The sequence below is a fragment of the Centroberyx gerrardi genome, chromosome 6 (genome assembly GCF_048128805.1).
Source record: "Centroberyx gerrardi isolate f3 chromosome 6, fCenGer3.hap1.cur.20231027, whole genome shotgun sequence".
In the NCBI taxonomy this organism is placed as follows: Eukaryota; Metazoa; Chordata; class Actinopteri; order Beryciformes; family Berycidae; genus Centroberyx; species Centroberyx gerrardi.
In genome coordinates, this window is record NC_136002.1 from 25,195,767 (window position 1) to 25,222,274 (window position 26,508).

Below are 26,508 nucleotides of genomic sequence, written 5' to 3' on the forward strand. Positions count from 1 at the left end.
GCCCTATAAAATACTTTGTGAAGGACAGGAATGTGAACGAGGCCTTTAAAGCTGTCATAATTTTGGCAGTGCTTGTGTCAGCTCAGCCCAAGGACTATCCAAGTGTGCCATATCTTTTCCCGGGGCACACTGTTACATTTCATATCTCCGCAACGAATTGCATAACGAATGTTCCTGATAGTGACTGTTGCATAAAGCGAATTGTAAAGGAAGGAGTTGCCCTTGCGGGACACTTGTGCCACATATACGTTAGAAGCACACTGCTTTTGGCATTCTGGGCCATCGTGTCACGGCCGTACCGGGTTTCATCTCTTTTGAGCGGCCGTAATTTTACACTGTACACAGTTTTTAAGCTGCGGGTTCAAGAGAGTAAACACAAGTTCCCACTCTCTGGCATGATGCCCGCCCAGCCTTTTATCCACAAGAGATTTCCTTAGAGAAAGGATGAGAGGACAGAATGTCTCCGTATCGAGTTACAGAATGCCAAAGAGGAATTCCCAGCTCATATTTCTCGCTCCCAATGGTCCGACCTGCGGCTGTGGGACAGAGAGGACCTGGCAGCGCTCTCACTATACGCTGCAGTGGAATAATACAGGCCTGATACTACCCACCTGGGAGGGAAGCCTAGTTGAACAGGAAGCCTTAACCTCCTGGTGATACAGGTGGGAACAGAGCAGCGGCTACTGGCAGTACACACATGTTGACTCAACTGCTAATCTCCACGCAGGTTAAGGGGGTAAACAGTAGATTTTCTTTTTTTTTGTCATCCAAGGACACACGGGGAACTGTTAATATTTATTCAGTTGTTGGTCAGTCTGAAGACCAAAGTCACTTTTCATTGATTTTTCAGTGACACAGTCGTGTAGCGGAACGGTGAGGGTGAGTCCTGGATCAACAATTTGAGAAGGCTATAGGGGACAATAGCAATATTTTCACTGCGAGGCTACAATGGTTGTAATTACGCAGTATTGTCTGATGAATGAGCGTGTTTGAGTCGTAGTGTGACAGGCGCAGACAGGGAGTGGAACTGACACCCAGAATATGTGATGGGAGACCAATTAGAAGTGGAGGATCCTTATTATTTGTGACAAATGCTTTGTTGGAAGACCCCGGCGTGTGATCAGGGGTGGAGGGGGGCAGCTTTTGTGTAGCTTTGTTTGGATGTGACATTTATGCTCCAGAGTCATTTTTTACATTGTGGATAGCCAACTAAACCTTTGGTGGATCTATTAGGGTAAGTTTCAGTGGGACATTTGTCAGCTGTGTGGTTTATGAGTGAGACTAGTACTGAACTGGTAAGAATATTTTAACGCTAGATTAAAAAAAAAGTCAATGCACTGTATTGTGTTTTGTGTCATTTACCAGATAGGAATTGTAGTTGCAAAGGCCCATCATTGTAGCTATAGCGAGTGGCTGATTTTTTTATTTTTTTATAAGGAATGAGAAAAGTAATTGCTGGTGTCATTTACTGCAGAAAATCCTGCTCATGTGTTTTCTGATTATGATTTGATTCTGTTGTTACTTAAAAATGAAGGCAAACTATCTCAATCAAAAGCTAATATAAGGAGTTTGGGTATTGGAAACAGGATCAATATTTGACTGAATTGTGATGTTTTTTGCCCATTTTCTTATTCTGTATTTTTGATTGATTTTTTTGTAGTTGTTTTTTTTTATTTTTTTTTATATATTTCTACATTTTATTTCTTCATGTAAAGCAGCATGGGCGCTGCATTAGTTGTGTTGTCAGACAGTTTGTCTCGCTCAGGCAGTAAATGGCACCCAGCTCCATTAGCATTAATGGAGAAGTGCCAACGGTCTGTTTCCTCTCCTTGTCATCAGGGGCTGTGGAGCCTGGAGACGGCTCGCTCCACAGGTCAGGTCGGTTCTCCAGGAGAAAGTCACTATGACAGCTGGTTTGGATCGACGTCAGTCTGGAAACATCAAGGAGCCAGCAGGGCCTTTGATCCTTGAAGAGGATTTTCAACTTTAGAAAATAGATCGCAACCGCAGAATATGGTGTTTTAATCAGTATCTGATTATTAGTGTTTTGTTGTTTTAGTGTCAGTCATCTCCTGCGATAAAAACCTTGAGAACTCCCCTAGAAAGACAGATTTATTATTATTTTTCTTTTACAGTGCAGTATTAGGTACACAGTATCTCTGTCACTGTCCAGTGTAAAGCGGTGCTGTGCCTTTTTTGGTTATTTAACCATTTCTAACGCTTTGTTTTCCGGTTATATCATATACCCTGCCTATGAAGTAAAAAAGACAACAGATGCTTATGTAAGGTCTCATGTTGCTCCATGTGAGAATTGGGGAGTGAGGGTACCTCGGACCAGACAGACTGACCCTCAGGGAGATGGGCAGGGTCGTCGTCTCAAACAGGAGGGTTTTATTTTCAGAGTCACCCAGGTCTTTTTTGTTTCCCCAAGTCTCTTTTGTTTATAGGTTGTCAAATGCATGAGGTTTTGTGCTGCCATGGTGGATGCTGCAGTGGTTTTGAAAAAAAAATAAAATGAGCCAATGCGGTCGACATTCTTGTGAACACACATTCTCTTGTGTTTCAGAAATTGAGGCGAAAGAAGCGTGTGACTGGCTGCGGGCGGCAGGATTCCCCCAATATGCTCAGCTCTTTGAAGGTAATAAAAGCACTCAGTAAACTCCCACACACACACACTCATCACAAAAACGTTACTGTGAGGGGTAAATATTGTTTGGTCATATGGTAGAGATTAATGAGGTAGCACACCAATAAAAGGGCCAAGAAACAAGCCAAAAATGGCATTTTTATTTCAACTTTTAATGTCTGTTGTGAAACGAAACACTGTGAATTATAGCTTGGATGTGGGCTTTTTAAGATGACGAGTGAATAATGGAACACAGTGTCGTCTGGTCTATCACCATAGTCCCCTACATCTCACACAAAACCATGTATTCATGAGCTGCATAGTCAGCCTCATTTACACAACTGTCCTCAGGAAGCCCCGGAGCTAAGGCTCCAGTCAACTCCCAAGAAACGCTAGAAAACAAGCGGAACCTCAGCTGCTTTTAAGTCTAATCTTTTCCAAGCTAGAATTACTACATAAACATGTCCACTATACTAAAAGACTGAGGTCATGGGAAAAAATGGGTTTTTATCATGGATTAAACTGGCTCTGCTCCCTCAGAACCTAGCTTTGTGGCCAGACCTTTTGATGTGTACTTGGTGCTACGAATTGTTTGGTTACACGGTTTGTAGCTAGTTGTAAAAGAAACACATTGGCACTGGCTATTTTGTACACTAACTGTATCGGTGTGCATGGACAGTTGATGTTGCAGTCGAAGCGCAAAGGAGTTAACATGAGTTTCCCTCCTGATGGTGCTGCTCATGTATTAGAAATGACATTGATGATGAAATGTTTGACTGAGACATAATCACATTTCAAAAACAATTTCAGAATGTCTGGCTCTTGAAGAACAGGCTGAGCCTTGTTGGGATCTGATGTTTTCACTTCTATGAATGCGCTATGCTTTTCATAAAAAGTTAACGACACCACATGAATGCAGAGGAATGCTAGATTCAGAGGGTCTGGATTTAGTCTCTTGAGTTATGTAAGAGGAGGCCCATACCCAGAGCAAGACGTAATGCCTGCACAAGTCTGAGCGCTGTTATTTGGGCAAATCCTGTCTCTTCTCATTAACATCACATCCAAAACAAGTTTGATGCTCTCCCACCCTTTGGTGCACTTCTGGAAAGAATGTGGTGTCCTGATCTTTTTTTTCCATTTATCTTATTCATGAACGCTGTCTATTGAACAACTATTGAAATGTCAAAAGCTAATTTTAGAACTGGAGCCTCTTCTAATCTCTATGGTTCCTTTCTTCAGATTCCCAGTTCCCCATCGACATCACTCCTGTGAAAAGAGATCATGACTTTCTGGACAAAGATCTTGTGGAACCTCTTTGCAGGTAACTAGACCGGCTGCTTCAGTGCTAAAATTATGTTGATGTACAGTAGACAATAGGTAATACATACTGTCTGAACACAGTTTGGTCTGACTGAGACTGAGATGGCTGTGGCTCAGCTTTGAGTCACCTTGCAAGACGATGCTACAAAGAATTTATTTCTTTAGCCTCCAGGAAGTGAGACGTGCGCGCACCACTTAAAACGACACAGTGATTGTCGTTTTGGATAAACAAGAATCCCTATATGCACTTTAAAGTAGAAACACGTCATCTGATGACGTAAAAGCCCCGACTTCACGTTACTTTACTTTTTCCGATGTTGGCTATTAAGAATGTAAAAGAGCGCGGAAGGAACAACCGGCGGCTCCACATCACGCCCTTGTAGGGCAAGACAGTCCATGTGCTTTTTCAAACGGAGATGAAAACAGCACTTGAGTCACCACGGTAGCTATGGCGACCATCCTGAGAGGAAGGCAGGAGAAGCATGAGGGGTGCCTTGCACAGCTCAATATACTGTGACTCTAAACAACCCTAAAGCAACTCATCTGAATTCCAAACTAGCCACGGGATAAATGGAAGACAAAAGGAAACAGTTCCACCTCCATGCGATTTTGTCCATGACTTCCCAGCGTCTCTACGGTAACGTGATAAGGACGGCTTTACTGTCTATCACACCGCCACAGTCTGGTGTGCAGAGTAACACACGCTACAAACTCTGGATGTCTTTGATAGAATTGATATTGATAGATATTTCACGTATATATATATGACTGCTTTCTTTGATCCTTGGCTAATCAACCTCCTATTATAGACGACCATATTCAAAGCTCTTCAGGCCTGTGGAGTAAGGGGGCCCCCAGCTTGGACCCTCTCTCTTCAATGGGTCCCTATAGCTACAGTAACAACCATGGGAACTTGTAGTTGGGCTAAGCCCCTATCAGCTGCAGCACTGGGGGGCGATTTAGCTCAAGAGCTATTCTCCATCTGAGGCTGTTTACTGTCACAGAACGAATATAAAACTGTGAAAAACTGTTGGCATTATCTGGAGCTGTAAAGGCTTGTGATTATCATACCGCAAATGAGTCTTCGTTTGTCTACAGCCAAGGCGCAGTATCCTGGTGTGTGATTATTTTGTTATGTCGTCATCTTTTCCCCTGTGCTATTGTTAGTTCATGTACACCACATTGGTTTCAGTGCCCTTACTTTATTTATCCCAGTTTGCCTGCTCACCCACAAACCTCTAATCGCCAGGCACAGGCTCCAAGGCTTAGTCTGTATTGTTTATAAGAAATATAAAAAAAAAGTTCTGTTGCTTCTCTAAGAGCTTTTGGGAGACTTGGGTTTAGGAAATCACAACAGTATTCCAGAGGCAAAGCTTTCATGTTACTTTATTGCTATTAAGCCCCAAAAAAATGCTAACAGCAGCTATTTTTCCTGCATGTTTGTGTTGGCCTTCTTCGACAACATTTGAATCTCCTTTGAGAATTGAGAAAACCACACAAATTATATGTGCATCTTGCTGATTTATATGCTAAATGCATAATGGAATCAAATAATGGGGGGATCTATAGGTCATGTTGTCTCTGTATGTCCAGATGCAACAGGCAGAACAAGAGAAAGTGACTGTATTGAACCAGGCTGTCTGACTGGAACAGAACTGAGGCTCGCTAGCTAGTCCATTAGCTGACCATGAAGAATCACCACTCTCCAAACAACTACAGACCACCCTTCAAGCCACAATCATTTAGATCCAATGCTGAGTGAAAGAGTCCAGAGCATCTGACAGTAACCAGGGTTTATTAGGTTTGGGCTTCTGTGGCCGTGGGCAAAACCTGAGTTCACCTCCGGGGCTGGCTGTCCATCCACGAGAACAGAAGCTGATCAGGTTGAAGACTTATGCTGCGGGCGATTTTTGCTTCTTTTTTTTTTGACAGTCAGACAGTAGTGAGAGACTCGACTCAGGCAGGATGTAACAGTTACATGGTATTCTCCTTCCAGCTGAGCCACCCGTTGTGAGGATATTGTGTCATCTTCTCTCTTCATCTTGGGGTCATTTCTCTTTCAGACGCCTCAACACCTTGAACAAGTGTGCCTCTATGAAACTTGACGTGAACCTTCCTAAGAAGAAAGTAAGTGGAGACTTTTTTAATAACTAACTTCATTGTAGTCACAATATCTGCAGTCCTTCACTTGTAAGGTTGATTATTATTTGAAGAGTTGTGTATTCCAAAACATTATACAGTATATCCGCTTTGGAAAAACATAATTCCCTGAAATTTGTCATTGAATTTTTTTTTAAATACTGGTAAATATATTTAAAAATATTTTCCGCTCTCAATCATTTTGCAGGTAGATATCATGTCTTTTCACTTTGTGTCTAGATCATTTTGAAACATAACACTTCCTATGTTTCTCTTAGGTGTTGATGTGTTTTCTATCCCAAAATAGCTTGATTTCTTGGATCAGATATTGGTGACATTTGCAGGTTGTAAGAAATAGCAGTGAAAGGCCAATGCCTTCGTAAGAAATGCTATTTTCTTACAAAGATGGCCTTAAGTAATGCATCTGCTTCCTGCGACAATGCAAATATAATCTACCTTCATCCTTTTAGCCTAGATTCTATGATATTTGAGATTGTGCCATTGTTGTATCCATGCCTATTGAATGTGGTCACTTTTTATCTTTCCACACCTTGGAATGTAGCCTGCTGGCTTCTATCAAGGCTTTTTTCCTGTTTTAGTCTATTTATGGCAAAGTCTATTTATGGGATCATTTGTCTGGTGTTATATCACACTGTGAGATGATTGTATAATGTTATTAATTCTTAGCAGACATCCTCTGGCTATTTCCTGCAGATCCTATTTACCTCTCCATTCTGGCATAGATGATGTGTGTGTGTGATAGACACCTCACCTCACAAGCCAGCTGATCTTGTGAATCCCATTCTACTCACAACAGTAAAAAAGTAAAAATGAAATGAGCAAAATCATCAAGTTTGTGAATTTAGCTTAGAGAGAGTGCAGTAGGTTATTTTTATGTATCTGTTTAAACCATTGTATTTACATACTGTACATACTAATGGTACTAATGATCTACCTACATTATTTTTCATTTTATTTTCATTTATCTTTTGTTTAATCTGGTAGATCTCTTTCAAGAGACTTGAGAACAAAAAACACTAATAGAATTGACAAAGAAAATACACAATACAATTCAGTCACATGTTCCAGCAGTCAGACGGTCAGCAACCTACATTAAAAAACATTCTAAAAAACAACATTTTTGTAAGAGGCTAGATTATAGAAAGCAATTACAAACATCACTGAATCATTTATGTTAACAGATTATGGTATGATGAGATATACTGATTTTTATTGTGTTTTTTGCTGTATTTCCCTAGAGTGAAGACTCTGATGAAGAAGACCTGTTTGCTATCAGTGACAAATGGACCTTTGAGTGGAGCAGCCGGCGTTGGTCCAGGCTGCAGGACATTGACTGTCTGCTGGGAAACCACGGGGAGGGCCAGCCCTCCAGGGACAGCGTGCCTCTGAGGACCACCACCAGCAGCGAGAGTGTTTTGACGGACCTGAGCGAGCCGGAGGTCTCCTCCTTGCACAGTGAGAGCAGCGGAGGCAGCGGGCCCCGGGGCCTCAGCACAGAAGACTCTGACTGCTCCAACCGCACCTGCTCTGATTCTGCAGCCATGCCGGACTCAACCTCCCTCACCCTGCCCCACATCCCCAAAGACATCCCCCACTACGGCTCCCTGCCCGATAAGCATGGCAGGACGGGCCGCACACGTGCCAAAGACTTCCTGAAGCGCATGGAGACGCTGCGCTCCCGAGGAACACTGGGAAGGGGCCGCAAGACGTTGGTCATCAGCGGTCCGGTGCTGCAGCAGGAGGCCCAGGCTCTGAAGACGCTGCGGTGCGTAGAGATCATAAACGGAGATGGTGGGGCCCCAGAGCCACCGTCCAACAGGATCATCCCATCCCAGTCCAGCAGTGAGGGTAGCAGCCATTCCAGCGGCAGCGCTGTCAGCACACCCAGCCTGAAGGAGCGTAAGCTTCACCGGGCCGACCACAAGCGCAGCGGCATGTATTTGGAGGACATCGACATCTTCTCAGGCACCCAGGTGAAGAAAGTAGCAGAACAAAACCGCAAGAATGAATTCTGCTCCTATGAGGACCTGGTGGTCCACATCCCCAAAGACCACAAGCCAGGAACCTTTCCCAAAGCACTGTCCATAGAGAGCCTGTCCCCAACCAACGGGGCCTCGATCAACTGGCACACAGGCAGCATGCACCTGGACTCCCCGCTAATCTCATGCACCAAGGAAACCAGGCCTGTCACCCAGTGCTGCACCAGAGGCAGCCGCATCAGCGTGTACGATAATGTTCCCGGCTCTCATCTGTATGCCAGCACCGGAGACCTGATAGACCTGGAGAAGGAGGACCTGTTCCCCCACCTGGATGATATCTTGCTACATGTCAACGGTCTGCAGCAGATAGTGGACCACTGGTCTAAGAATGTGCTGCCTGTAGGGGACGGGCTGGTGCAGGGGGACAGGGGGAGGGAGGGTACAGTAGGCCTCCAGTCCTCTAGTCAGATCACGTTGGACTTTGAGGGGAATTCTGTGACAGAGGGCCAGACCACACCAAGTGATGGGGACCGAGACAGAGTCTCACTCACTGAGACAGAATCTACAAGGCTCAGGGAAAGGAGGGACTCAGGAGTTGGGGCTTCGCTCACAAGACCCAATCGGTAAGGCGCATGGGTGTTTATTGAAATTTATGAAATAATATTGAAATGCTTCATATGAATTTACAAAAATTGGTCTTCATTTCTAGAAGATGAGACTATCATTATCATTATCATCTATCATCATTTAAGTCTGCTATGAACAAAAAAGCATGTCTTTGATGTTTAACTCAAACCTTTGTTCCTCATTGTGCAATATTTCTATTGTGTGTCTTTTCTGGCATCAGGTTACGTTGGCCCAGCTTCCAGATATCGAATCGCCTCAGCCACTCTGTGGCCTCCCTGCAGATCACCAACCAGTCAGCAGGCCAGCTGAGTTTGTTGCAGAAGTTTTCTCTGCTGCGCCTTACTGCCATCATGGAGAAGTACTCTATGTCCAACAAGCACGGCTGGACTTGGTGAGACTCGCATAAACTTCTATGGTCCACTTTGGGTGTCCTTAATGATCAGCAAGCTCTCTTCACATAATTTTTATTAAATTGCTTTTAACTGACTTGTATTTGCTCTCATTATGCTATAGTGGTATTGCTGATTTGTTTTTTGTCTGATATGGTATGATTGGGCCTTTATGAGACAGCATATTCAGCTGTTCTTTTGTCTTACAAGTCTGTAGTGTTTTTATTTCTTGTTAAGTACATTTTTATTGTTATGCTTATATTACTGTTGCATAGTCTTGTGCTATTTCTGATCTATTGAGCCATCCTTAATGAAGCAAGTAGTGCAAGTGTTCCCTTTAAAACAGCTGGTCGTTTGATAACATTTTTTCAAAGTGCTTTATCATCATTCTTAGTCATCTTCTTCCGTCCATACCGTTCATTAAAGATACTGTGTTGATGTCCCTCACAGGTCCGTGCCAAAGTTTATGAAGAGAATGAAAGTACCAGACTATAAGGATAAGAATGTGTTCGGCGTGCCTCTCATAGTGCACGTTCAGCGCTCCGGACAGCCCCTGCCCCTCAGCCTGCAGCAGGCCCTGCGGTACCTGAGGAGCCAGTGTCTTGACCAGGTCAGCCACAGCACACAAACTGTCCCACACAATCAAAATATATGTGTCCAAAAACTGAAATGCCTACTTTTGTTAGCTGGAAGCATGAGATTCTCAGTTTTATGTATGTATTTTATTATTCTCAGTTTTCCATGTAACATAGACATTCAAGTTTTTCTAATGTGTATAATGTGATGACAAGTAAAGAAAGTAATATAAAGACGACCGTCAACGCTATTACCGTACAATGTAATTACGTATTGTTGCCAGCAAGTCACCGTCAACACTTCTGCTTTGTTTCCAGGTGGGTCTCTTTCGTAAATCGGGGGTGAAGTCTCGTATTCAAGCTCTTAGGCAGATGAACGAGAGCGCGCCAGACAATGTGAACTATGAGGATCAGTCGGCCTATGATGTGGCTGATATGGTGAAGCAGTTCTTCAGGGATCTGCCCGAGCCCCTTCTCACCAGCAAGCTCGGCGAGACCTTCCTCCACATCTATCAGTGTAAGGCCTTAAACCCCTTTTTCTGTTTGTCTTTTGTACCATGTCAGATATATGTCATTCTACTGTTTCGCTTCATTTTGTTTTGATTTGGAGCAGAAATGCTAAAACTCTGTTCTCTTATACTTGCAGATGTGCCTAAGGACCAAAGGTTGCAAGCTGTCCAGGCGGCCATCATGCTCATGTCAGATGAGAACCGAGAGGTGCTGCAGACGCTGCTCTGTTTCCTGAGTGATGTCACTTCCTCTGTGGAGGAGAACCAGATGACTCCTATGAACATTGCTGTGTGCCTGGCCCCCTCCCTCTTCCATCTAAACATACTCAAGAAAGACAATCTCTCACCGAGGTAAATGCTAAGAAGTAGTCCTATATGCACTGATCTTTACTCCGACTTGTACGGTTGTAATTAGTTTGGTATCTGTGTTTTTAGGGCAGCCTGTTGTTCCTTGCCTTAATAAGTAATGAGCAAGACACACATGGCCTCCCATTAAAACACCCAAGTGATTATCTTCACCCATGCATCAATAAAGATAGATATAAAACAGGTTACAGAGTTTGCTCAGGGCTCAGGGGCGCAGTAGATCACTCTGTTTCTGGCGCAGTTTTAAAAGGATATGGATCTCCATGGCACTCTTTTAAAGCTCTGTGTTTTATGAGATCATGCTGTGTACAAACAAAACAAACCTCTCTAATTTACCACGTTGAAATTGTTGCTTAAGGGATCAAAGGGGGTTGCCTGCAGAGTGGGATGTGGAGACGGGAGGGGAGGTTTTATATACTGTGTTCAGTGGGGACCCTGACTCTGCTGGCCTAATAACAGTTTTCTCCCCCTAAATAATCCGCAGGGCGATGCAGAAGAAGTACGCCACTGGCAGACCAGACCAGAAGGATCTGAATGAAAATCTTGCAGCAACGCAGGGCCTCGCTCACATGATCATCGAGTGCAACCGGCTCTTTGAGGTACAAGACCGCTCGGTTCAGATGATATCAGGGATTTCAAGGCTGGATGTAATATCCACATACCTCCTCATGTATGTCTTTGCCTGAGTCTTATTTTATGTTTTCATACATCCCTCAGATCCCCCATGAGATGGTTACTCAGTCGCGTAATTCGTACGTGGAGGCTGACTTGCACGCTCCAACAATTGACGAGTTGTGCAAGCAGCTGGAGGAAGACGATGGAACCTACCAAACCCATATGGAGGGGAGACTACAGAACCTCCTCAAAGAGGCCCGGGAAAAGTCCAAATACTGGGTGTCCTGCAGCAGCTCCGATAACACAGAGCTCTACTATAAGAAGGTTGGTGTTCTTCAACTGTGGAGTTGGTTCAGTATTGTTTTATCTATCTAAATTAGTAGACTTGGTGCATCAAAACAACCAGGATGTCAAATTAACTAACTCCAAACTAACAAAGTAGCTTCAGCACTTGATAGCACAAAAATGAACCTGCTATTCTTGATTTCAGCCATGATCTTGTACCAAATGGAGGCACTCGCTTTCAGATCAGTAAGCCAACATTATGGTTTATGTCCTTGTGTCTCGTCCAGGTGGGAGACGGAAACCCTCTGAGACGCTGGAGAGTGTCTGTGGAGGTGGAAGCGCCACCGTCAGTGGTACTGAATCGCGTGCTGCGAGAGCGCCACCTGTGGGATGTGGACCTGCTGCAGTGGAAAGTGAGCGAGACATTAGACAAGCAGACGGAGGTGTTTCAGTACGTCCTCAACCGCATGCCCCCACATCCCAGCAGGGACTATGTAGTGCTCAGGTGAGTGGCGAAGCAAGGAAAACCAGATATAGTTTGGTAACATTCCAAAAAATTAAAGAATATATGCTTCTACTTTATTGTTTTTTTGAAATATACATACATTTTGTCTTTTAGGCTACAAAAATCCTCAATCTCTGTCTGTTTATTCCAGGTCTTGGAGGACAGACTTGCCCAAAGGTGCCTGTTCCCTGGTTTCCGTGTCCATAGAGCATGAGGATTGTCCTCCAGTTGGAGGGGTACGAGCGATACTCCTGGAGTCAAACTACCTGTTGGAGCCCTGCGGCTCCGGAAAGTCCAGACTAACCCACATCTGCAGAGTGGACTTGAAGTAAGTGATCCAGATCTTTTTTTATTCCTTCATTTAGAGAGTGTTGGTTTAATGATCTTTCTCAGCAACACCCTTCACACACTCTCACAGTAACCCACATTTATACCTGAGAGTAAAATGCAGTGCCCTACAGTTGGTCAATAAGTTGCTCAACTAAGTTACTTGTGATTAAACCGGGATGCTACTGATAGTTTCTTGTTGAACCCAGGGTTTTTTGAGCCCACAAGCTTCTAGTAACAAGCTTGTCTCTCTTGCTTTCAGACTACTGTCAGGTTTTTTCTGACACAAAATAGTAAAAACGGCTTCATGAAAAAATACATCAGCACATCTTAATGTATGCAACACATTTTAGTGTATGCTTTCAGTTTTTTTTTAAAGTTATATTCATCAGTAGTTATTTTTTCCTGCGGTTTGTTGAATAAACTGTCTTGTTCTTGTTTCAGAGGAAGGACTCCAGATTGGTACAACAAAGCCTTTGGTCACCTCTGTGCCGCTGAAGCTGCCCGAATCCGCAACTCCTTTCAGCCTCTCATCACAGACGGCCCAGAGACCAAAATCTGATACTCTCTCCGGTCGTGTCTGCTCAGCCCTGAGATCAAGATTGAGCCTATTGAGTCATAGCTAACAGGCAGACACAGACCACAGACAAGGCCCCAGAACTAAAGCACAGTTTTTGTTTTGTTTTGTTTTTTTAGCTCCTCTGTACTTGCACAATGACAAAAGAGGACATCTTATAGGTGCTGGGCATAATTACCCAATGGGAAATGAATCATCCTGCCAATGTCCTTAGCAGTAGAATTTTGTTCACTTTTATGTTGCTATACCTGTATATTATAATTATTATCTTAATAATATTATTTTTGCCATAATCTACAATGTCTAGGACATTCAAGCTCTTAAACGCTTCTGGGAAGCATGTATATTTTATTCATTTGAAATTTAAAGCTATATTAAATATGCTGTACACGCGAGTGTCTGTATATGTGTGAATATACTGTACATGCAAACAAGATGTATATATTGTATATATGTGAAGGGATTAATAGTACAAACATTGATTTCCTATATATTGATTCTTCCATTGTGACAACCTTCTTGTAATACATATGGTACAAAATTGTAAGCTGGTTTTACTTTGCTTCAGTATTGCCATTTTGGAATGGGTGTAATTTTATTAAACTCTGACCTTTTTATGGTTGTGAAAAAAATGACTCAAGGTTTGACTTGATCATACCTGCTTTAGGGTACTGGATTGTGCAGTCGAGGTCCAGAGACATCATTTTTTAATAAAACTATCAAAACTATAAAGTTGGTGTTCATTTTTGCATTATGATTGACTCTGTCAGCAGATGCCACGTCAGATTTTAAAGAAACAATTCAGTAATGGCCATCAGGCAGTCTATTGACCCGTGAGGAAGTCTACATACCTGTTCTAGGCCATTAATGTGAAGCAATGTGAGTTTCACCACCAGCATAATGCCTCCAGGGACATGTTTACATACCACAATCATGCATACCACTCATACCCACCAACCAAATACCATGCTAACACAAAACAAGGCTCTTCCTGGGCTGAGAGGGACCTCTATTGGCCGTTTCAAGGAAACACATTTCCACTGATCCAGTCCAGAATGAAATGATGGACTCAAAGACGGTGGCTATCTTGAGTTCAGCTCTCAACTCATTTTGATGCAAATATCACAATGATTTGAAACCAAAAGTCATTGTTTGACTTTTTTACCAAAGAGGATTGTGATTCATTTTACATATGTGAGGACTTCAGAGATCCCATACTAATTTTAAGTGACAGCAGCAGTAACACTAAATAATCTGGTTGATTACTATTTTTGTCCACTAGATGGCCCTTTCTGATAAACTGATTATTCATCTTCACTCTGCACACGTACTCAATGCCCCTGAGAAGATAACACTGAAATGAAGTACTTTCTCTCACAGATATGCTATTTTCTAAGAATAGTTATTATAAGAAAGTCAGATAATTAAAGATAATGTAAAACATGGGAAACTTCAGTGCATCTCAATGGCAATGTAGCCTTTACAGTAATTGTTTCAGTAACTGTTGAAGCATGCTATACTGATTCTATATGCATTTTGTACAGTATGCTTTTTGAAATATAATTTGAGTATTAGGCTGAATGGTTACTATCTGTCTCCGTTCAGAACCTGACTGACAAAGCTAGAGAAGACTTGGCAGTTTAATTTGCCCAAAATTTTGTGAAAATCAAACAAGATTATAAGGCTTACAAAGGATAATCTTTGATTTACCCTCTCTTTCATTCTCCAGACATGATGATGTAAAGACAGTCTTTACCAAAGCCGTAGCAGAAACATACTCTACAGTGAAATGTTGTTTATAAGATCCTACTGTGGCAGACCTTACCAAGATGATCAGTACATGACTTGCAGCACCAACAACAATCTTTTGCATGCAGGTCATCGAGTTTGGATCTGCGGTTCCTGTCCGTGTGTCTCTTCAGCGCCCCATATATGGCTCTTAGCATCTGAATGGCAAAGTCAAACCCCCTGCACTGACCTCTATTCAGCACCATTAGTAGCACTGCCAGGGTTTTCATTGGACTGGGGACCAGCAAACTTAACAGAGGGGAACACTGTTAGACCGATAGAGGATAGGAGGGGTAGAAGGCCTGCTGGTGATTTCACACCGACGTTAAAGGACATTATTAGATACAGTGCTATGAAGGAAAAACATGCATAGGACAATAACTCCTAAAGGACACAACAGCTATAAAGCAGGTGCCTAATTCAGTTCAGCTGTATGTGAAAGCACCATGGGCCAGTTATGAGCTGAACATACAGCGTTTTGAGGAAACATTTAGAATGGCAAATGAGATTACAATGAGATTAAAGCAACCAACACCACACAATGAAATGCTATTTCATGTACTTTTGATGAGGAGACTTAATTATCAGATTGTGAATTGTTCTGCATATTGCATTATCACAAATGAAATCAAGCTTTAGAGTGGCATGAAAATAGACTATATAGGTAAAGCTATATAAAGCCTGACATTATTTTCACCTCTCTTGAAGCCATGCTGACACAGATCAGCTTAATGAGGTCATGAAATGCAAGCTCAGCTTCTGGCTGTCAGTCAGGACGATGGACAGGATTGGTGCCAAGCTGTCAGTGTCAGTCTATTTTGTATAACCACTGGGACCACATGGCTCTTTTGTTATACTATGTTTCTGCACCCAAATAAATAGAAAGAAATAAAACAATATATACATTTTAATATTCAAACTTGTACATCTAGATAGGTATTAATTAACCTATTCATTAAAAAAAATCGTAATATTTGATGATTGATTCATTTGAAACTTCTTCTTCTGGCCTGCAGATTAAAATGGTGAAAATGTGTGAACATGAAATGCAATGGCCAACAGTAACATAATATGCAAAGTAAAGGTTTTTTAATTGCAAAGTGGCAAACCTGACCTTTCATGACTTCCCACTAATGCTAGTCAAAGCCCATGAGGCTGTTTGTAAACATCAGTTCAATACTGTGACCAAACTACAGGCCTAATACCTGCTCACCGGGAGCACTGAGAGAAAACTGGACTTGTCATTGACCAAGGGAATTAATCTCAATATAATTGGATTTGTTGTATTGCTTTGCATAGATGGCTATCCAAGGTCACCTTTGTGCCTCACGGACTGATCAATGAAGTATAAAGATCTGGAGCTTAAACTATAATGAGACTGAGCATGTCCTCTTCCTATGTGTGTATACGTTTGTGTTTGTGTGAAGTGCGAGAGAGAGAGAGAGAGAGAGAGAGAAGAGAGAGAGAGGGTGAATGTGTGTGTGTGTGTGTGCCCCTGACGTGCATGTGCTCATTTGTGCATTCATGCATGGTTTTAAGCAAAAAGATGGCCTGAATGGCTCACTCCTTGATTTCTTAATTAAATTATTCAAATTCAACCTTCAAGACACCTGTTAATAAGAGCAGTAGCTTAGTCAATATCATTTATCCTACCTTATTAGGCAGTGGAATATTTTTTTTTTACAAGATCTTAACAATTGAAAACATGGTGTTGACAAGCCTTTCTAATTTCTTTGGCTAGGCTATGAGTCATTTTATGACTTTTCACAGCTTTAGGCTTTGGTCAAACTAAAGGAAGATGACAAATTCAAAGGAAAACCTATAGGAGGGATGTGGGTTTTGGAGAATTCAATCTGATACCTAGTGAATGAAAACACAAGTATATAACTTCATAATATTACTGAAATACACAACTCTGGGGTAAGAAATGATACTGTAATGCGTTACTGAGTAAACTGGGTGGAGTTAATAAAACCCTCCCTGACATCACTGCATTCACCTGATTGGTCCAAATGGCACCAATTAACTGTCACTCAACAGCTTGCTACGAATGTGGTTGGCAGTTACACCTTGCGGTCAAAAAGCGGGATAACTCAGTTAGCTATCTGCTGGGAATGATGAGTATCAAGTTACACTTTGTTTAGTTACTCTGTGTAACTAAACAGTGCTGATATCCAATGTCAACTGACAGGATGGCGACATGACAACCAAAATCAAATGAAAACCTATGGAGGGCTAGTGGTATACTTGTTGGAGCATTCCAATGGATAGTTGAAGAGGCTGATAAAAGTAAGATTTTGATTGGTAAATGTAACGTTACACTACTTGTTGCTGGGGAAATACATGGCATTACCGTGACTACTGAGTAAACTTGTCGCACGTTAACGTTAAAACCGGTTAAAACCCAACACTGTTTACCTCTAAAACACTGCCTTCACCTGCCCACTAGCCCACCGTTGGCAGGAAAGCACCAACGGTCACCCAACGGCCTGCTACGGTGGCCTCCGGCACCGTCATCCCACCTGCTCCGAGCTCGCAGCACGCAGGCGTGGTGAGTGGAACCGCAGGCAGGGGGCGGCAACATGGCGGTGACAGCAGCACCGAGACGGAGACGCGCATCCCAGAGAGCCGCACGCACGCACACAGCTTTGTGTACACCACACAGGTTCCGTCCGTTCATTTAACCGGCTGACACCGATAACACACCGCGGGTTTACTCACTGCAACTCTTCAGAGTGGATGTCACTGAGAGAGAGAGAGAGTGATTTCTTGCTTTGCCGGATTTTCTTTTCTTACATTTTTTTTTCTTCTTTCCCTTGATGCTCCAGAGCTGTGATTAAATATATAGAGGGGGGCACACCGGCTTCTTCAGCTTCCCGATTTGGCTGGAAATGACAAGCGAGAAACCGGTGACAATGCCGGGCTCGTTGTCGCTCTCGGACCGACAACCTCCTCCAGGTCACGGGCAGCAAGGGGCTGCGGGCTCCGCTACAGCCGGTGAGAGAATGATGATGTCCGGCTCAGGTTCAGTGGTCCTCCCGGCTGGGATTATCAATCCGTCGGTTCCGATCCGGAATATCAAGATGAAATTTGCTGTTCTCATCGGACTGATCCAGGTCGGAGAGGTTAGCAACCGGGATATTGTTGAGACGGTGTTGAATTTGGTAAGTAAATGTTTCGTATCACTCATATGACTGGACATTACTGCCTAATCCTACTCATGAATCCGGAAGGCTATCATTTGCATGGTAGTAATCACAGCATATCATTTTGTCATTGGATGGCAAAGCAATGTTCTGTAGAGGCTCTGTTTATGTTAATTTTGTTTTATCAAATCTAAGCTTTATGCGAGGAGAGGTGCCCCGGGATGTGAGAGTAAACAAACAGCAATATTTGAAGTAAACATTCAAAAGTCACACACACACACACACACACACACACACACACACACACACACACACACACACACACACACAGAGCCAATTGTCAAGTTTTAAAGTTTAACAAAGTCCCAACTGACTCCTCCATGCCTATTTGCATATACTGTATGCCTCACTAATATGTTTGCCTATAGATCCAGCAGCAGCTCTGTGTAGATGATGTCAATGCAGATGATGTGGGCTGCTGGGAAAGCATAATGTGGCTCTGTGGAATATCTTTTAGCCTGTTGGTGCACACTCATTTCATTTTCATTCAAAAGATGGCTTATTTGCGTTTTCAAACGACAGATATGATGATAAGGTAGTGTCATGCTGGTGATGAGCAGATGGATCAAGAACAAGCGCAGGAGGCAGTGTGCCTATCCAGCTGCCAGTGATAATTTGGCTAGCCCAACTCTCCAGCAGTGTGGTGAAGTTGATGTAGATTCTTGGTGTAAACCGTTCCTAATTAAAGTTGGGTTTAATGCAGCCAACGCTCCACTTAAAGCCCCTGCAAAGTAATAATCCTTCCATCTCTTACTGCCTCTAGGAATATGATGGTCATGACCCCCTCCCCGCATATTTTACATGGTCAACTTGACTATATTAGTACTACCAACTATAGGGAGGAGTTTCTTATAGCCTTGTTTTTTACTTTTTTAAGGGGACTGGACAGTCCATTGTCTTAATTCAGTTTATGATTTTTATTACAACAGTTAGAGCGAGGTGAGACAAGAGAGTAGGTAGTGGTCAGGGATTTGAACCCATGCAGTTACAGGTATGCCGTGGGCTTAGCAGACGATGCCAATTTCCTCCACGGGTAAAATTTAAGACCTCCAGCTGTAAAAGATATGCTGTAATGTGGATCTCCTCTTCTATTTTAAGTTATTCGGCCTAGTTATGAACTGTAACTACTGTAATATGAAGAGACTGTAGAGCCAGCACATGCGTCTGCTTTGACCATCTGCAAGAGTAATACAGCAGAAGCCTGTTTGCAGTGTTTGGCTTCTCCTTGTTAGCGCACCAGAGATTAATTACGACCTGTTCGGGCACAACAGAAATCCACTTTGTGGAGCAGGAAAAATTGTAGCCCTTGGCATGTTCAGACATGAGAGTAGTGCTGCAACGGCCTGACTCTTTGACACCTTGCCCCTGACACTTTGCTGTGCCATTTTCACAGGAAATGTGCGCACGGAAACACCCACCATAGCCTCCACTGGTTTATTTTCAGCATTAATTGTCTAGACTAGAGACATTTTTTTTCACACATCTGATCTTCTTTATTAAGTTTAATTAGTTTGTAATCTTTCCACATTTTGCTTCACTTTGTTTTATCACATGTTTAAATGTGCACTAACTTACAGAAGACTGCAGCACATAAATATCACCACCCTCTTGATACTTTATAGGTGCTTTTTGCTCTTCCCTGCCTGTTTGCATTTCAAAGTAATTTGAGCATGGTATGTAGCTGTTCTGTGTGACATAGAGTCAAACATACTTTATCCAAACCTAAAACGGCTGTGATTATAGTTCTAGTGGATAATTAAATCTCGGTCACGGACCATGCCAATACTTTTGAATGATAGATTTAATTGACAAAGGTTGTTAGTGCTTTGTTGTGGTTAGCCATTTAGGATATCAGGCCACTTTGATTCTACTTGACTTGTTTGCAAACACAAATAAAACCACCTTAATTATGTGCATACAAATGAGCCACAGATAATGCAGCAATCTTGGGACCAGATGACACGGTAATTGTTTGTTATTATATCTGCCACTTCGTCTAAATTACATCACATAATGTGCATGAATTATACAAGGCAGGGAAGGGGATAGAGAGAGCTATCATACAACTAACCTTCCTCTCCATAGTCAAGTGTACAGATGCCATGATTGCATGAATGATTATGCTGAAGTTCAGGTATGTTTGTGGGGACACCAATCTGTTTGAAGTATGGAGAGAGGGTCTGGAGATCCTGAAGGATCCTTGAATGCACCTCATGGGGTCTAACTGTAGAATAATGAAATAGTAATGTTTTTCTCCATCTCCAAGGAGCAACTCAAGAAAAAAATGCTATTTGAAGGTGCTGATAAATACCTATCATGAAAAAGTGTGAGAATGGCATTTTGGGCTGGGATTTTTTATTCTGTTATTTAGTTGCAGTTCTTGTTGATTATGCCAGCGATGTGAAATTTACCAGTACGAAGAATCTGATGTAAAATCCTCCAGAAATCCTTGTGCAAATTTTACTAGGGTGTCTGCCTACTTAGAAACCTGGCTTAGATATTAGAGACAAGAGGCTGGGCATGTAATTGGATGCATCAAATGGGCACCACCCATCACAGATGTTTCCTTGAATTAGGCACACGCCACCTTCAGAAGGCTCAGCAGTAAATTCCAGTGTCCCAGAACCACCCGCTCTGTACCTGCATACCCCGCTCTACACTCGCAATTGGCACCCATCAGACCTACATTTATTCATTATCTTCACACACTTATTCCTATTTAAGGTTACGGGGGGCTAGAGCCTATCCGAGCAATACATTCGGTAGAGAAACACCCTCCTTGACAGGTCGACAGTCCATCACAGGGCCAACACAGATAGACCGACAATCACATACTGTATGTTTATCCACCTGACTTGGAAACCAACATTCACCCACACTACATTTACATCTACATATACGCTGCACCCACACTTAGGCCTACGTATAGCCCATAAAAAAAGCAGCCCATAATTTTCAAAATCTGAACACCAGCAGGCTAATGGGAAAACTGACCCTGCTGGCTTGAAATGGCCCACACAGCAATTCAGAAACCTCACTGTATCAACAAACAATACACTTACTTGCACTATATAAAAAGAGGATGGTGTGGACAGTGTATGACAACCCAGTTCTACTACTTTCGCTGTGCCATCATTGGATAAAGTAATGTCCCTATTTAAGGTATGAGATACTTTGCGCTCCAACTTGTTTTCTTTCTTTTCAGCCAGAGCCAATGGCATCTCTTTTCAGCTGCCTTAATGGCCTCAAATAAGCTCTGACCATGAATCTAGGCGATGCACCTAGTCAAAATTGGTATCAGCAAGGATATCTGCTTATTGACCACTAACCATCAAGTTGTAAACAAAACCACTTTGCCTCATACTTACTGTGCAGTTTATGCTAGTTGTTTTTTCCAGAGAGCATTCGACAAAATAGCTGGCTCACTGCTTTCTCCCAAGATGAGAAAATAGAAGTCGGTATTTTTACATTGCTAATTGTGTCACTCGTATGAATCATTCAGTTCTCTGACAAAAGAGAAAGCCTGATTACTCAACACCCGACAGCTCCGCGGCCAAAGTCAAGTATGATCTGTCTGATAATGAGATCTGGGGGAGAGGTGTGAAAATCAGATAGCGTAATCTAGAAAATTAGGGAAAAACTTGTGCTGCACATCTTGATCTTGACATTTGGCAGTATCCAACTTCTCATTTCCTGTCAACAATCGGTTGATATCGACATAAATACATGGAATAGTAGTAACCTACCATGTCAGGTCACAGTACTCATCAAACTTGGAGTAATCATCAAGCTTATTCAGGCTTCCTTAATAATAAGCTTTACCTTGCTGAGGAACCTAGACCTACACCAGTTGCCAAGCGTGAGGTTTAACTAGACAGATGATCAACAATTTGCACTAATATGGGAAGATTGCTCTCGCTGCTACAGTATTCCCTTCCCATCTGTGTCAGTACTTTTACAGTTAATTCTCTGTTGCCCTGCAGAACATGCTACAGACAGGCCCACTTACTGCATATTAACGTTCCTATGTATTGCGAGGAAAGAGAAAAACAGTATGCCAAGATACTTTTAATGAGAAGCTGACAGATTCTGAGTTTTTACAGCCTTATTGCCTCGTTAAGTATAAGGTCACCTATAGTTGCCAAATCAATTATTTTCATTAGCTTAATGGCATTACGTATGCTATCACAATTAGCCTTACGACAGCAACGATGCACATTGGACTTTGATTAGTAATCACTGATCCTTGCTGTTTCTGGTTAGGAGATGCTTTTGAAAGCAATTTTACAGAGTCAGAATCAAATTTAAGAGAGGGAAAAGAGCTCTATATGTGAAATTAATTGTTGTTATGAGACCTTTTACTTTACACGTGTATGCATAACATGCAAAAGACTCCCACACACTGTCTGTACTTGTGCAGATTAGTCATGGTTGTTATGATATTGTATGTATGTTTATTTTGGGGTGGCTCAGTGGCTTAGTGGTCAGCTTCTGTATGTGGAGTTTGCATGTTCCTCCCCGTGTTTGCGTGGGTTTCCTCCCACAGTACAATAACATGCAAGCCAGGTAGACTGGAAACTCTAAATTGCCCATAGGTATCAATGTGAGAGTGAGTGATTTGGCTATCTATCTGTGTTAGCCCTGTGATGGACTGGCAAGCTGTCCAGGGTGCTTCTTCTACCCAAAGTACGCTGGAATAGGCTCCAGCCCCCGTGACCCTGAGTAAGAATAAACGTTAAGATAATGAATTAATCTATATTCCATCTCAGCGATAGACAGACTAGTCCAGACAGAGTTTCACTGTAAACAGCAACAGGTCACTCACTGTCTCACTATGGAGCAATGAATCTACACAGGTTAATTCAATAAGAATTGAACATCATCACCTCACATGACCCTAAAAATTATTATTTGTAAGGGAGAGTAATTGAATGTGCTAAATATCCAGATGTTACAGTGTTGTGCCACCATCCCTTATCAAACCTAATTAAGGCGGGTTGTCATTAATCTTTCATGTATAGGCGGCCTGAGATGAAAGCTGTAATTAAGATAATGTGTTATAAGGCAGGTTGCTCAGTCCTGCCTTCTAGGCTGATGTAACTCCACAGGAATTAAATGGTGTAACAAGAGGGAGCTTGAGTTGTACCATTTTACTTGAAGGCATTATCCAACTTTATCTTCAGAGTCAGACAGTGACTGTGATGTGCACCAGCGCATAATGTTATGGCACGGTCTCTTTCGTACACAGTGATGATTGATTGATTGATTGATTGAATTTGCTTGATGCATCTTAAAAACAAGTACAAGAATAGGATTCAGAAAGAAAATAAATTCAGGTACAGTTTTAAAAAAATCATCAAGGATAACAAAATAAAGCTCAAGAGCTTATTTCCATTGTGGTCCTCACTAACCTGGTGATTTCCATGGTTATACTGTTTATTTTGTATACATGGATATTTGTAGAGTCCTATATAATTAAGGGTCCTTGGCTCAATCCCACAAATCATATCCCCCATATGTTTTACACTAGCCCTCTGAAAAAGTGAGTATTGACTGTGTGATAGTTGTATATCTTTGCCAGTTGGCATACCATAACACTATTTAGGTGTTGCTGGCTGCTTGCATACCAAATTAATAAATGGAGTCAGGAGATATCAAGACTAGAGGCCTTTCTCCTGCAAACACAGAACAGTATTCATCATGTGTCTGGATGCTTTTCATATGTAAGTTATCAATCTACATTTTAGACTGGATTCATGACATTTTTTTTTTACCTTGACTATCTTTTAGCATAGACTGTACTGTCTTAGATTTTACCACCATAGTTTCAGTATGATCTGTTTGGTTATCTGCGTTTGGTTAGAGAGCAGAGCAGACGTTTAAGAAAATTTGTGACTGTGTTATTGGCTATTTTTAGGTTGAATGGTCATATCAGATTGGCAGTAACTTTGGTAATTTGTCCCTCTTCTACTTTGCTTGCTACAGGAATTTTAGTGAATTTGTCCCTCTTCCCTGTTGAGCTCTGTGCTTGCCTGACAGCGGCAAAGACTGGTGGGGTCTTTGCCTGATAGTGTTGAGCAAATTCCTTGGGCAAACATCATTATCATATATGGGACAAACACTGTTAAGCCGAGCTTTTCTGTTTGGATTGTTGGTATGTAGCATGTAAATCTGGAAAACTGCTTGTTTGCTTAATTTTGGATTCAAATCAATCCACAATATTATTTGCAAGACACAATTTTTTCTGTTAATCAGAAATGACAAATATTTGTTGTGAAGAATAGGATTGTAATGGTTTTTAACAACATTTTTAGAAGAAATTTAGAAGAACTTTTGGTAAATGGAAGAGGAATTACAGTGTGTGATTCGGGTAATATGATTTTTTTCTCAACTGGATAAACTCGCTCCAAATGCTTTCAAAGTCAACACATGAACATTGTTCTTCGTGGGTGGAAAAAGTAGCTAGATTTGTCTCTAGTCGCATTTGAGAAATAAAGTTGCCAGAGCAGTCTGAAATGTCATCAATCTATTGACAAAGATGCCAAGTTGGCAACAGTGACTAGATGTAGGAAATCACTAACTGTAGTAGAAGTACACAATTCAAGTTGAGGGAAAGTGGGTACACCATAAACATAAATTACAACACTTCATCTCAAATTAACTCCTGGAATAGCATCACCGATTGATGATATACAACAGTGTAAGAAGTAAATATTCACATTAGTAATAGTTCATCTTGGAGGCCTGATTTGTGTAATACTGAATCTTTGTCAGCATCTTTACATTTTGATGAATTGGAAAATAGGGGAAATGTTAATGGTAGCCTATAACACAAATTTCCCCACTGGTGCCTACTTCTCCTGCTCCTAGTGATGTGAGTTGACACTGCTGAGCTCTGTATTTTATTTTTTTAAACGTTTGTCTCTCTCTCTCTCTGTCCTCTGTGATCAGGTCTGTCATAAAGAGAAGAGGGTTTAACAGTTAAAAGCTGACATTTTTGAAACAAGCAGGCATCTGTACTTCCACGTGCCTTCTGTTTACACAATTCAGACTAGGTGTATGTGGTAGAAGTCTTTGGGAAATGCCTCATATCAATCACAAATAAATACGCTTTCCCTACGACTAACAGTTCAATGTTCACCATGGAGATGATGGCTTCAGGGAAGACTTCCCAGCTCCTCTGAAGGTTGCCTTTGTTCCTCACAGAAGCCATCTAAAATTCATGTTGTCCCACTTTCAAAGGATATGCCAAGCTGGCAATTTTAAAAGAGATGTTTTGTCATAGTAGCAATCGAGGCATGTACAGGGCTGTAGGTGACTCGATGTCTTAATTTCTTTCCTTCTCTTCTTTCATTGGTATATTGAAAAATCCATCATTGCATTGGGAATTGATTGAAAACAAAGTCATGCCTGTGGTTGTCCTAAATGAATTAACTTTGACTTCATAGTTTTAAATGGAAATCAATTGTTCGCGATAAATACCATAGCTGAAACCTTTACATCTACCACAGAGCATTCCTAAAAGACCTAGTACTACTTTAATCTACGGCACACTCTGCTGTCAAGGGACAATCAATATCCCTGGAAATGCATAATAGATGAAAGACATGGAGCGGGACTTGAGTGGCCTTAGCTGCTTTCAGTTATGGTTGGCCTTCTCCACTGTAAGCATCCCTCTGCTGCTGTCTATTTGTCACTGGCACACTGATCAATCTTGGGTCAATTTCACCTCCAGTTATTGGCACAGTTTTGCAAGTGTCACTCTAGATTCCAGTTCAAGTTGTGTAGTAGACTGCAGGTTTTCTGTGTCGCTCTCAAATTATTACAGAATGGGTCCTTGCCTTTTTTGCTGACAAGACCTACTGTACACATGCATAGAGTATCGCAATGCCATTACACATTCTGTATCAGTGATTTACTTTGGTTTTGGGAAATTGGTCTACTTCTACTGGGAAATTGGTCTACTCCACAAGTTCTGAAAAAAAACCCATTTACAAACAGCTAAATACTTTTTCAATTAGCTTCTCTCCACTTTAGCAGAGAGACAACGTAAACAAGGATCAAGCAAAAACAGTTCTGTCAAAGGCCTTGTATTTGAGTAAGTTTGTAATGGCATGAGGAATGCAAGTTAAATACTCTTGCTTAGCCAGACAATTCTCCTCACTTGGTTCTCGCTGTACCAGCTCAGAGGAATGGTCTGGCAGAGACAATTTTTGAGCTTGGATTGTGCAAAAAAACAGTTGGGGTTGTTTGAATATCAAGCAACCAATCATAGACGGCAGCAGAGGGATGCTTACAGTGGAAGTGTTGGGGGGGGGGATGTTGTTGTGGAACTAGCATGCACACCTGAGAAGAGCCCTGACCCGTATTGATGGTAGCCTGCAGGCAAATCAGCAATGGAGAAATCTCCACAAAAAGCTGCATCTAAGAAAGCTGAAGTTTTTCAGTTGTACCGACAAAAGAAACAATCTATTTCCATCATAAACCTGCTAGCGTTCTGCTGCTAGCTGGACGGCTAGCTTCATTGTTGCTGTTGGGTGTTGGAGGGGGATTTTGAAGGAGGCAACACACAGTCTTGGGTTTGAATCTGGCCCAGGCCTCAGCAGCCAGCATCTGCTGAGCTAGACTACTAGTCAAACAACATTTTGTTCTGG

At 42.0% G+C, this 26,508-nt stretch overlaps 2 protein-coding genes across 13 annotated transcripts in view; both read left to right on the forward strand.

Annotated features, from left to right (window-relative positions):
- Positions 1 to 13,586, forward strand: part of stard13b (StAR related lipid transfer domain containing 13b) — a 68,492-nt gene extending 54,906 nt beyond the window's left edge. For 4 of the 5 annotated variants that reach the window (XM_071925387.2, XM_071925384.2, XM_071925383.2 and 1 more), the window contains 13 exons: positions 2,567 to 2,638; positions 3,866 to 3,947; positions 6,010 to 6,073; positions 7,345 to 8,708; positions 8,933 to 9,103; positions 9,552 to 9,711; positions 9,995 to 10,193; positions 10,323 to 10,536; positions 11,036 to 11,150; positions 11,269 to 11,490; positions 11,739 to 11,956; positions 12,108 to 12,284; positions 12,728 to 13,586. In XM_071925387.2, the coding sequence (XP_071781488.2) occupies positions 2,567 to 2,638; positions 3,866 to 3,947; positions 6,010 to 6,073; positions 7,345 to 8,708; positions 8,933 to 9,103; positions 9,552 to 9,711; positions 9,995 to 10,193; positions 10,323 to 10,536; positions 11,036 to 11,150; positions 11,269 to 11,490; positions 11,739 to 11,956; positions 12,108 to 12,284; positions 12,728 to 12,845 (3,176 nt within the window). In that variant the 3' untranslated portion in view covers positions 12,846 to 13,586. Of the gene's footprint in view, positions 1 to 1,905; positions 2,017 to 2,566; positions 2,639 to 3,865; positions 3,948 to 6,009; positions 6,074 to 7,344; positions 8,709 to 8,932; positions 9,104 to 9,551; positions 9,712 to 9,994; positions 10,194 to 10,322; positions 10,537 to 11,035; positions 11,151 to 11,268; positions 11,491 to 11,738; positions 11,957 to 12,107; positions 12,285 to 12,727 lie in introns of those variants that run through there. The other variant, XM_071925386.2, reaches the window with a different exon arrangement.
- Positions 13,587 to 17,539: 3,953 nt separating this feature from the next.
- Positions 17,540 to 26,508, forward strand: part of nbeab (neurobeachin b) — a 209,622-nt gene continuing 200,653 nt past the window's right edge. For all 8 annotated transcript variants that reach the window (XM_078284010.1, XM_078284013.1, XM_078284011.1 and 5 more), the window contains exon 1: positions 17,540 to 17,812. In XM_078284010.1, the coding sequence (XP_078140136.1) occupies positions 17,540 to 17,812 (273 nt within the window). The remainder of the gene's footprint in view (positions 17,813 to 26,508) is intronic.